At 31.0% G+C, this 13,087-nt stretch overlaps 1 protein-coding gene across 6 annotated transcripts in view; it reads right to left on the bottom strand.

Annotated features, from left to right (window-relative positions):
* Positions 1 to 842: 842 nt before the first annotated feature.
* Positions 843 to 13,087, bottom strand: part of LOC127718102 (myosin-IIIb-like) — a 157,738-nt gene continuing 145,493 nt past the window's right edge. For 5 of the 6 annotated variants that reach the window (XM_052223996.1, XM_052223992.1, XM_052223993.1 and 2 more), the window contains 2 exons: positions 11,691 to 12,212; positions 843 to 6,087 (listed from right to left, as the gene is read on the bottom strand). In XM_052223996.1, the coding sequence (XP_052079956.1) occupies positions 5,880 to 6,087; positions 11,691 to 12,212 (730 nt within the window). In that variant the 3' untranslated portion in view covers positions 843 to 5,879. The remainder of the gene's footprint in view (positions 6,088 to 11,690; positions 12,213 to 13,087) is intronic. The other variant, XM_052223997.1, reaches the window with a different exon arrangement.

The raw sequence follows: 13,087 nt of genomic DNA, 5'->3' as shown, positions 1-13,087 counted from the left end.
ACAACGCCATGGTTGAAAAAGAAAAAGACCAACAGACAAACAATAGTACACAAAACACAGCATAGAAAACTACAAACTAAGCAATTCGTCCCCCACCAAAAACTGGGGGTGATCTCAGGTGCTCAGGAAGGATAAGGAGATCCTGCTCCACATGTTGCACCCATCGTGTTGCTCATGTTTGTACAAACCCGGTAATAAGTCTAATTGGGTAAGTCGCATTCGTGAAAAGGGGACAGGATTGTAGTTACGACATTAGGAACATATCCTAAAAGATGATTTAAGTTTACATATATGTTACAATTTTTATTCCTTTTTTTTTCAATTCATGAAATTTGTATAAAATTAAGTTCGTTCATCATATAATCCAGTTACATTTGATGAGTTTTTACAGTATTCAACCTTTTGTTTTACTGTTTTTTAACATCTGGAATTTATTAAAAAATCAATCATATCAATAAAACATCCTAAATTATAAAATGTGACACTTCCAACACCAAATCTCCTTTTATTCATACTACTAATAAACTCATCATAGATACCAGGATTCAAATTTTGAATGCCAGACGCACATTTTGTCTACAAAAGATTCATCAAATAGAGAAATTTAAAAAGGCCAAATAACTTAAAAAGCATTCAGTACCCAAAATTCCGAAATGTTTTGCCAAATACAGCTAAGGTAATCTATTCCTGGGGTAGAAAGTTTTTTAGTAGTTCAAAATATTAAAAGTTTTGTTAACAGTTAATTAAGTGGCATTTTTCCAGGGATCAGCTCTTTGGTTCAGCAATATACCAAGTGTATAAACATAATCAAACAGATTACCTCCATATTTATAAGAATAAAATTAATTTGATCAGTTCTTTAATTTTTATAGATATATCTTCCATATCACATTAGTCAATAACAAACATGTCACAACTCAACATGTCAGTCAACAGGTCACAACTCAACATGTCACAATTCAACAAGTCACAACTCAACAATAAATATATAGATTCTGGATAGAACAATAAAAAATAAATATTCATACCATAAAAAATAACAAAATAACTTAAGTCAAATTCACTGTTCATCATTTAGCACATTCTGATACATTTTATATTTGTGCTAATTTTCACCATTTGTGTATTCAAAACAAATTTACATTTAATAGAATCCATGTTTTATTAAAAGTAATTAGGGACTAATTTACTGTGATACAAATATGTGTATATTCAAAGTCTGTATTAGCATCTACACTGCTCCCTCATTAAACAGTGACCAGTTTATGCGGGATATGTGAAGGGGGCAATAAATAGAAGAAAGACTGATTGAATGGCTAGTTTGTTGATTTAAACAAACACTCTGAAACTGCAAGGAATACACGTACATTTACTACAATCAAAGTGCTTGTGAGCACTGAAGGGTAAAGGTTACATTTATTTTGCAGTGGAAACTTAAAATTAAACACTGAATTGTATTAGACATTGGAATGTAATACTATGAATTGGAGATATAATTGTAATTGGTTCAACTACAATTATGTATAAAGGAAGATAACTCCAATTTATTTTTTTTAGAGCAGATACTAGATTCATGCACTATGCACAATTTATGTAATTTTCTTGACAAGTATGGTTATACACATACACATCATTTTGTAACTTCAGTATCTGAGTATATATTTCATTGATATATTTCTAGAAATTTTCATAGGTAGGATGTATAGAAAGTTGTACTCAATGCACTATGTTTTGTGTATATCAAAAGTAGTGATAAAATCTTGAAATTGAGCTATCAAGCCAGCCACATAAGGATTTTGATTGCATGAATGCAATCTTTACCCCAAAAACTGGAATTTTGATTGATTTTGTAACAGTTGTACATAAATCCTTTTGGCAAGATGGAGATATGCAGTGGGGTATACTATTAGTGAATTTTAATTTACAGTAAACCGGACTGAGAAATATACAAGTTCTGTAGTTTAAAGTGGGACAATTTTCTGATGCACTGTAACAAAAAATTGCCTTTTCTGATATAAATGAAAAAATGTGTATAGTAAAAACAATTACAAGTAGGGTATTTTAGTATAGTCATCAGATTTGTCATTCAAAAACCAAACTGGTTGCAGGCTTCTTTAAAACTTTTAAGAGAGTAAAAACCACTATATGTTTGTTTCAAGACTTTCTGTGTCTATTGAAAATGATGTTAGAAATATTTTATTATACTTTTTTTATATAGAGTAACTGTGTTAATGCAAGAATACTGAATATTGATTTTTCGGTTTTATAATAAAATATTTTCATTTGAGTAACATAAGTTGCTATTTTCAGCATGAACAAAAACTCCACAAGAAATTTGAACAAAGCGTTCATGGAATGATACGTCGTGGTCACATTTTAAAACTTTTAACAAGCATAGAAAAAAGATTTTTATTTATAGAAATCATGTTCTAAATTTTTCAGAAAATGTATGGTTCGTCTAACCAGAGACAGATCTAACTAACATTCTTAAAGAGACTACTGATATAGCATTTGGTTCTAATATAATGCGTAGAATAAAAAGAATGGTTGTAATAAATTCTTACCAATAGGACAGGTTGCATGAAAATTTTTTTTTTATAAACCACTAACATAAGCTGAAGATAAAACATTAATGACAATCAAATAAGGGATTTCCATGAAAAAGTTTATATGTGCACTCAGAACACAGGGAAATATAGATTTCACCACAACAACTAGTGTGTTACAATATTTCTCCACCCGAGACAGTTAAATTTTAATATTTAAAGCGCGAGGCTTGCTTAGCTTTTTAAATTAATAAAATTTAACTGTTGAGAGTGGAGAAATATCGTAATACATGAGTTATAGTGGTGGAATCTGTTTCTCTAATGATTTTTATCTTTCCTTCTGAAAGATTTGCAGAAAATTGTGTTCTTTATATGTGATGTCATCAGGCATGGTCGCCTTTTTCATGACGTCACAATAGGAAATTCAGAAGAAACCAAGAAAATTTAACGTCATAATTAAATTTCAACCAATCATTTGTCGAGAACAGATATTTCACTAGTGAGGAGAACAATGTTTTCACAATCGGTTGGGAAATGTGAAAATAGTGAACAAATTAGAGAATACAGTATCTTTTATAGACAATTACTATCAAAGAAAATATGAAATTTTTTTAAAAAAATTAAGATTTCTTCATTTTGCTAAATACAATGTATTTATAATTCCAGAGACAACATTCACCAATGAAAAGTTTAGTAGAAACAAAGTTCTTAAAATTCATATGATGAGCAAATATATATCATTTCATGGTCAAAAAGATTTTTAATTAAAATATGGCAAAACATCTATGTAACAATGCATACATATATTAAAATCATGAAAAATAATTTATTCAAGTAGTAGATAATAATATACTTGATAATATTTTGATGTATAGCATTTATGTGACATGTTTTGTTCATATTATGCTTTGGATAGAATAATACCCATGGGAGATAACTTTATGCTGTCATGATCAACTATGGGAAACAACTCTAAACTGTCATGGTCAACAATGTGTGAAAGATAACTTCATATCCTGATTATTTATCATAACATTAGCATTATCTCAATATGTTATAAAAAAAATAAACTAGGATTTGTAAGAAAGAAAATAATTGGACCTCTTCCTCAGACGTATAAAAAATTGCTGAAATTTATAAGTCTCTAAAAGTTGTATATGCATAAAATACTAACGTTTATGTATGTATATTTTAAAAGATTATTACAAAACATTGCCATCTGAAATTATTATAAGCCCCTTAATACAAACCATTCAACCTGCATCCATAAAGTTTCCATTGTGTATAAAGCTTTCATTTCAATCATTGCATCTGGATTTCTATTTCAAACAATGTATTGTAACTAATTAATACATTCAATGGGCACTATTCTCTGAAATTCCCACAAAAATATGTACAAATAATTCTCAAAATATAATAAAAAATTTAAATGTACAGTAAATATACCAATTTATAAAAAAAGAAATATGCTTTACACAATTGACATGTTGAACACCACAAAAACACAGATTTAACATCAAATTCATTTATTTTTACAATTATTTTATTTCAAATGATGTACTGGCCAAAACTATTATAAATTTTTTGGATAAAACTACATAAGGCATCAAAGTAGACTGCGCTGGCTGAATGCTTGATGTTCAGTGGCAAATATTCAGATTCATATTTTAACCTCTACTGATAAGCTGAATCAGCTGATTAATGTAGTATCTTACAAGGAAAAAAGAAGATTGCTTTATTGGTGTTTAATGCCAATTTCAGCACTTTTGTGCTTTTTCATGGTGGTCAATTTTTTTTTTGATGGACGAAGCAGGAGTGCTGAAAAAAAAAACCACCAACCTTCGTTAGGAAAACTGACAATCCTAGTCAAATAAGATTGGAGTTGAGTGCACCTGCCACATGCCAGATTAGAACTCAAACCTCAGTGTTGACAGGCTACTGATACAATAGTAACAACTGAGACCACTTGGACACCAATGCCCCTGATAAAAGAAGACATTTTACCCTACAAGGACACATTATTCTGATCCAGTTTTTGTTCTTTGTTTTCAATTATGTGTTCTTAGCAGATAATTTTTTTTGAAATGTTTTCCTTTTAAAATAATCCAAGGACTTTTTGGTAGTGGTTTTCCTTAAAGAATTAAATAGGTCATAGAAACAAATTTCACATATTTTCATATAAGAAAAATATATATTTAAAGCAGATGTTATTAATAATTCAACATGTTTGTAGTCAGATATTCAATTTTGAATTTTTAAGCACAATGAAAAATAGGAAAAATACTATTCAGATTTGTTTAGCAAATTTCCATGGTCAACATATCTAAAATTACTGCTTTAAAATAATCAAATAGAAAAACGCATGAAAAGAGGTATAACATTTGCAAAATTTGAAAAGCACCATATAAAATCTAGCCCATAATATTCGGCTAAACTAAAAAAAACATGAAAAGCATTGAACACTTAAGCAATAAACAGTACATTTACATAAGAAAACATAAGGGGGATGACACGTTTTTGGGATGTGGGATATAGGGGGTAAAAAAAATGGGGATGAGGGATATAGGGTAAAAAATGTGGATGTGGGAAAAGAAGAAAACAAATGTAGGGAGAAGGAAAAAAATACGAAAAAAGCAAGATTTGTGAAATAAGCAGCCCTGTGTCACACCACTTAAACATGGCTGTTGAAAACCAAACATTGGCATCATGAGTAGCAAGGACAAGGGAGATAACCCATTACAATATTCTGATCATATAGCACAGCAATAGATAATTTATGTACAAATCTGAAAACTATATTTACAAAGAAAGGAACCTTACAATGTTGTATCATTTGTTGGAAAGACACTTGTTTAATAATTATGTTCATCATTAACAATCAAATTGTGCGAATGCTGTTCCTGTAATGTATAGTTAATTGTCAATATTCAGGCATTTATAAAATGAACAAAATACAACAAAGTCAATGTCAACTACAAAATATATTTCAACTATCACAGTCAATAAATTTTTCCGTTCAAATTGTCAAACTTAATGTAGAAATAAGTTTTAACATTTGATATGAATGATATAAAAAAATTTACAAAAGATTTATAAATACCATTGAAAGACCATTATCAGATTTTCAAGTACAGTTGTTGTTTTCTAAAACTTATTCCAGGGTTAGCTGGAACGAGTTTCTATTGTTCAAATATAACTTATTGACATAATATTCTATTGAGCTATAATTCTCATGAAATATATGTTAATCAGTTAAAGAGGACAAGTAGCCACTAAAACAATAAAAGTATGTTGATCTTTCGATGGTATTTTCACACATGGTGTAACAACAGATTATTTTGTTTCTAGCTCCTTCTCCAATCTTCCTGTTTTTTTTAACATTGATCTAAAGTCAAATTGTTGCGTTTCATGTGTTGCTTTTTTCCGTAATGTTCCTTTTGTCCAATCTACATTAGTTTTCCGTAATCTTTTCTTGACAAAATCATCATTGTTGTTTATTTCATCAACAATATCTGCATGTCCATTCTGCCCAATCTGCTTTCTGAAAATGACAAGTTCAAATACTTTTTTTATTGCAATCAAAATATTGATTGAAACTTTAATAACATTTTGAAAAGAAAAAAACAAGAATGTGTCCATAGTACATGGATGCCCCACTTGCACTATCATTTTCTATGTTCAGTGGACCATGAAATTGGGGTCAAAACTCTAATTTGGCATTAAAATTAAAAAGATCATATCATAGGGAACATGTGTACTAAGTTTCAAGTTGTTTGGACTTCAACTTCATCAAAAACTACCTTGACCCAAAATTTAACCTGAAGCGGGACAGACTGACAGACGAACGAACGGACGCACAGACCAAAAAACATAATGCGCATAAATGGGGCATAAAAATATTATTTGCTCCTGAGGTATATCAATTTAATACAAAATTTCACTAAAGTGGACACACTGAAATGTCTTGTCTTCTTAATTTGTTAATAAAATGAATGTGTTGACTGACATTGAGATCATGAAAACTTAAATGTTAAATGACACTTTGAACTTTAACAACAATCATTGAACTATAAGCATGGTTCATGGTCAGTTGACCCTTGTCAAAAGGAACATTTACACCTTACAAAATTTCTTAATAAAAAAATATAGTTGACCTTTTACTCGCTCAGAGTAACTTAGCATGAAAACTTATCCTTTTTCATTATAGATTGATCATTGAACCTTAGACAGAAGTGAATTTCTGAAGACTCCTGTCAGACTGTCACTTACACCTTACAATGATGTCACAAACATATCTAATCTCTGAAACTATAAGCTATCAAATAACTTATAAATATATGTCTTTTAAGAATAAAATCAATATCTTTAATGTAAACGAAAGATCAAAATGTTCATGCATACCACAAACTCCTGTAAGAAGGAATATATGTACCTAAAAGACATATTCACACTAAAATACAGCCAATGAAATCAAAACAAAGGATGTCAGCAGCTTGGTAAAATTATATTGGTATATTTCAATGGTTTTATTTTCTCTGCTTTTCATTTGAGATTGACATAATTATTCAAATTTTTTTTACATACTCGAAATGGAGCCTTCAGATTAAATATAAAAAAATAATAGCCATTAAAAATAACTTTCTACTGTTACGAAACTTTTAGTCCAACTTACAGATGTATCTCCCTTAAATCGGCTCTACCACATTATATATTGGGTAATAGTAAACAGTTTCTGATGTAAAATAAGGGACGAAAATGTGAGACTGTGCATTCAATACAATAAAAATTTGTTTGAAATCAGCTGTAATGGTTCGTCATGGAGTTTTAGTGTGAACATATCTCATTGTCATTTGGGTATTTAACCAAATCCAATAACTACCATATGAAATTTAAAATAAGCTAGCATGCAAAAATAAAACTTAATAAATAAATATGTAAATAAATGTAATAAATTTGTCAATTTTACCTGTTATAGTTCTTCAAATGTACTAACAATATTGGAAGGTGTATGTATTTCAATTGTTTCGTTTGCATTTTTCTGTTTTTCACTTGCAAGAAACTGGTGAATATATGAATGGTTTTTGGTGTAACGAATGAAGTTGAAGAGGGGAGACAAATTAAAACCTGATCTCTTTCTTATGGTCATAGAAAACTATTAAATACATATCATACAACAAAAAAACCTTTTAAGGAGACTATTGCAAATATTTTTCTCTTGAACTCCTTAATTTCTTTCTCTCTTTAGATCCTTCCACTTTCCTCCCATCTTTACTTAATAATTGTCCACACAGCAAGGCCACATTTTTTTTCCCCATTCTGATCACTCTCTCATTTTTACAGTAAACCAACAAATTTTTGCAAGCAATCTACTTATGACTTTCAAACATTGTCAGAAGAAGAAATAAAATGCTCCGCAGGGCGCAGCTTGATACGACCGCAGAGGTCGAACCCTGAACAGTTGGGGCAAGTATGGACACAACATTCAAGCTTGATACAGCTCTAAATTTGGATTGTGATTAAATATTTGACACAGCATAGGTTTCTGACACAGAATGAATGTGGTCTAAGAACTTAAAAATTTTAAATTGGACATTCACCTATTATGGTCCAATATCCAAAATCTAAATACATGGTTAGATTCAGCATATCAAAGAACCCCAAGAATTCAATTTTTGATGAAATCAAACAAAGTTTAATTTCGGACCCTTTTGATCTCAATGTGGACAAAGTTGATAACGGGGCCCAAAAATCAAAATTCTAAATACATGGTTAGATTCAGCATATCAAAGAACCCCATATACTCAATTTTTGTTGAAATCAAACAAAGTTTAATTTTGGATTCCGATTTGGACCAACTTGAAAACTGGGCCCATAATCAAAAATCTAAACACATGTTTAGATTCAGCATATCAAAGAACCCTAAAAATTCAATTTTTGTTAAAATCAAACTAAGTTTAATTTTGGACCCTTTGGACCTTTATGTAGACCAATTTGAAAACGGAACCAAAAATTAAGAATCTAAATACACGGTTAGATTAGGCATATCAAAGAACCCCAATAATTCAATTTTTGATGAAATCAAACAAAGTTAAATTTTGGACCCTTTGGACCTCAATGTGGACCAATTTAAAAACGGGGCCCAAAATCCAAAAACTTAATACACGGTTATATTCAGCATATGAAAGAACCCCATATATTCAATTTTTGTTGAAATCAAACAAAGTTAAATTTTGGACCCCGATTTGGACCAACTTGAAAACTGGGCCCATTATCAAAAATCTAAATACATGGTTAGATTCAGCATATCAAAGAACCCCATATATTCAATTTTTGTTGAAATCAAATAAAGTTTAATTTTGGACCCCGATTTGGACCAACTTGAAAACTGGGCCCATAATCAAAAATCTAAATACATGGTTAGATTCAGCATATCAAAGAACCCCATATATTCACAATTTTTGTTGAAATCAAACTAAGTTTAATTTTGGACCCTTTGGACCTTTATGTAGACCAATTTGAAAACGGAACCAAAAATTAAGAATCTAAATACACGGTTAGATTTGGCATATCACAGAACCCTAATAATTCAATTTTTGATGAAATCAAACAAAGTTAAATTTTGGACCCTTTGGACCTCAATGTGGACCAATTTAAAAACAGGGCCCAAAATCCAAAAACTTAATACATGGTTAGATTCAGCATATTAAAGAACCCCAAGAATTCAAGAATAAAACCCCATTGAAATTGATCAAGAAATAAGCAATTTATACAAAGTATATTCTTTTGCACAATACTGTGCAATTGAATATTTCTTGCTATTGCGCAATACTGTACAATTGACAATTTCTTGCTATTGCGCAATATTGTGCTATTGGATATTTCTTGCTATTGCGCAATACTGTGCAATTGAAGATTTCTTGCTATTGCGCAATACTGTGCAATTGAAGATTTCTTGCTATTGTGCAATACTGTGCAATTGAAAATTTCTTGCTATTGCACAATACTTATTGTATAATAATTTACACATCCTGTTTGGTGTGTATTTCCTACCATATCATTATTATTTGCTTTTAAATATAAATCAGAAATAACCAACTTAAAATGGAAAATTTTAAAAGAAAAAAAAAAAGGAAAAAAAGAAAAAAAAAGAAAACCTCCCCCCCCCCCCCCCAAATTTTTTTTATCCCTTATGATTCATCACCCCCAAACTCAATCCCAGCCTTCCCTTTGTGGTATGGTATCTTGCAGTACAATTTCAGAGAGATCCATACAATTGAACACAAGTTATTGTCTGGAAACTAGAAAAATGCTTATTTTTGGCCCCTTTTTGGCCCCCAATTCCTAAACGTTTCGGGCTATTACCCCCAAACTCAATTCCAGCTTTCCCTTTGTGATATGGAACCTTGTAGTACAATTTAAGAAATATCCAAACACTTACACACAAGTAATTGTCATGAAACTAGAAAAATGCTTGTTTTTTGCCCCTTTTTTGGCCCCTAATTCCTAAAATTTTGAGGCAATTACCCCCAAAATCAATTACAGCCTTCCCTATGTGATATGAAACCTTGTGGTACAATGTCAGAGAGATCAATACACTTACACACAAGTTATTGTCTGGAAGTTACAAAAATGCTTATTTTTGGCCCCTTTTTGGCCCCTAATTCCTTAACTGTTGGTACCATAACCTCCAAAATCAATCCCAACCTTCCTCTCGTGGTAATGAACCTTATGGTAAAATTTCATGGAGATCCATTAACTTAAACTAAAGTTAGAGTGCGAAAACCAATGTGTCTTCGGATGACGCCGGACGACGACGACGCCAACGTCATACCAATATACGACCAAAAAATTTTTAATTTTTGCGGTCGTATTAAAATGAGAATATAAATCATTGCAAATAGGTCAACCTTAAGACATTCTCTAAAATACATAAAACTAAAGGCTCTATAGAGCCTGTGTCGCTCACCATGGTCTATGTGCATATTCAACAAAGGACACTTTCAAACATCGTAGACAAGAATAGAATTCATGACAAAAATCTCTGTTTTGTTGATCTTGTATTGCCTATCTCATGATTTAGTCTGTTTAGATTCTCTCTATCTTATTTAGTTTTTGCTCAAAACACAAAAGAGGGTAAAAAAAAATCCTCATTTGAGGGCAACCACTCCTATAAAGAGTGACAGTCTACTAACTATATCGGCAAAATTTGACTTGTTAGTAGAAATTGCCTTGCTGATCATTTTTGTGATTTTTACAAAGTGTCTATTTATCTATTATAATTTTTATCTTATAAGGCAAAACGCAAAAAAAATAAAAATGGAAAAAATCGTCATTAAAGGTCAATAACTCCAATAAGGAAACTTCGAACGATTACCTCCATCTTGTCTTGCTGACCATTTTTTGCTTATTTAAGTTTCTATCTATCTATTATAATTTTTTTTAAGATATAAGGCAAAAACGCAAAAAAATGGTAAAAATCGTCATCAAATGGCAATAACTCTAATAAGGAGTCTAGAGACGATTTCGACCATGGAGACTTATTTGTAGAACTTGTCTTGCTGATCATTTTTGCAGTTTAAAGTTTCCCTCTATCTATTATAGTTTTCAAGATAATAAGCAAAAATGACAAAAAATAGTAAAATTTGTCATTTAAGGGCAATAACTCCTGTAAGAAGTCATCTGACAGTTTTGACTAAAACTACAATTGGTAGAGCATAACATTCTACACTTTTTTGCTTCTGTCAGATTTTCTCTATTTATTATGGTTTACAAATAGACAAAACTTGCATTTTACCCCTATGTTCTATTTTTAGCCATGTCCGCCATATTGGTTGGCAGGCAGGGTCATCAGACACATTTTTTTAAATTAGATACCCCAATGATTGTGGCCAAGTTTGGTTAAATTTGGCCCAGTAGTTTCAAAGAAGATTTTTGTAAAAGTTAACGACAATGGACGCCAAGTGATGAGAAAAGGTCACTTGGCCCTTCAGACCAGGTGAGCTAAAAAGTGAGAAAATCTAAAAATTATTTTGTATTTAAGCTGACAAGACAAAAGGCTAAACACAGAAATGAGTTGGTTTACAGTATTTCATTAGACGTATTATCAACCATATTCATATTCTTACACTTCAGAGTCAGACTTACTCTTGGAACTGAACTTTTGGCACTGAACCATTTTTAAATCCATTCTGTACAACTGGTTTCAACTTGCTCTGTAAAACATTAGAATTCTCATCTGACGGTAATAATGGCGATGTTGGTGAACTGTTTCCATTCAACATTAGAGGTGGTATAGGAGGCGCTTTTGTTTTTTTAATGGCTGGTGGAAGTGGTGCTTTGCCTTTTGTTGATACTGGTGGCGGTGGTGGTGGAGGTGGCGTAGGTGGCACTTTACTTGTGGATGGCAAATCAGGAGGAGGTAGAGGTGGAGGAGGAGGGAAATATATCTGTGGCTGCTGGCGATGTCTTGAATCACTTAATGATTCTGGAATATTGGTATCCTCGACTGGTACTTGCTGGCGTTTGCTCCATAAATGAACAATACTTTGAGCACATTCGTCTTCAAGTCTCTTAGTTAAGTCATTAACATCATTTTCATTCAGTAATTCCTCTTTATTGGAATTCAAATCTGGTTCTATGTTAAAATTTGTGTCAGTATTGCTTTCACTATAAAAATAAAATTATCAATTTTTTTCTAAAATAGCAAAATCTAATTTTCCTTTACCGGGTGATAACTATCCTGGCATTATCAATAATAAATGCATCTAGAATTGAGTTTTTTATTTTAGATTTACATATATAATGCATTATTCCATACAAATAATTTGGTTATGAGTTAAGATTTTCTGATCCTTAACAAAAAGAATTTACAATTCAGCATATCTTATGCCTTTCAGTTGCAAGGAAAAACAATTTTCACTGTCTTAGAGGGATATCAGATCAAACAATAAACCATATGTATTCCAGTATAAGCCCCTTGCCCCTAGCACACACCCTCCCCTTCATCAAATTTTTTGCCAAATAGAAAATTGCAAGTTTGAGTTTCCTTATCATTCTTTTTTTTCTTGTTTCAGATTTTAAAAATACGTTCCAAATTGCACATTAAGCATTAAAAAAATTTGGGATACAACTTTACTAGCTACATTACTGAAATCAGATGTTTTACAAGATTCAAAATATTTTTCGTCCACACCCACTTAAGAAAAAATATTCACAAGAGCTTAACTTATATAATTAATTCAGTACATGTTCAACTTTACATCATAAATCCACAAAAGCATGTTAAGCAAAGGAAGGAAGGGAGGGACAACTCATGGTTTCAGCTATTAAACATGCAAAGAGTCATTCCCTTGTTCTAACTGAAAATTCATACATTTTTTAATTATTGCAAAACAGTATTTGATATCATACAACTTGAATTTATTCAACAAAAAAAAAAAAATAAATGCTGACTACCAGCATTGAATATAATAGAAACTTAATTTTTACTATCATTATTTTATGCTAAACATTATTTTCAGTCAGTATTGAATATAAAAAAA

This window comes from Mytilus californianus, unplaced genomic scaffold (assembly GCF_021869535.1).
Source record: "Mytilus californianus isolate M0D057914Y unplaced genomic scaffold, xbMytCali1.0.p SCAF_10, whole genome shotgun sequence".
NCBI classification, from domain to species: Eukaryota; Metazoa; Mollusca; class Bivalvia; order Mytilida; family Mytilidae; genus Mytilus; species Mytilus californianus.
This window is presented reverse-complemented; position numbering and strand designations above follow the sequence as displayed.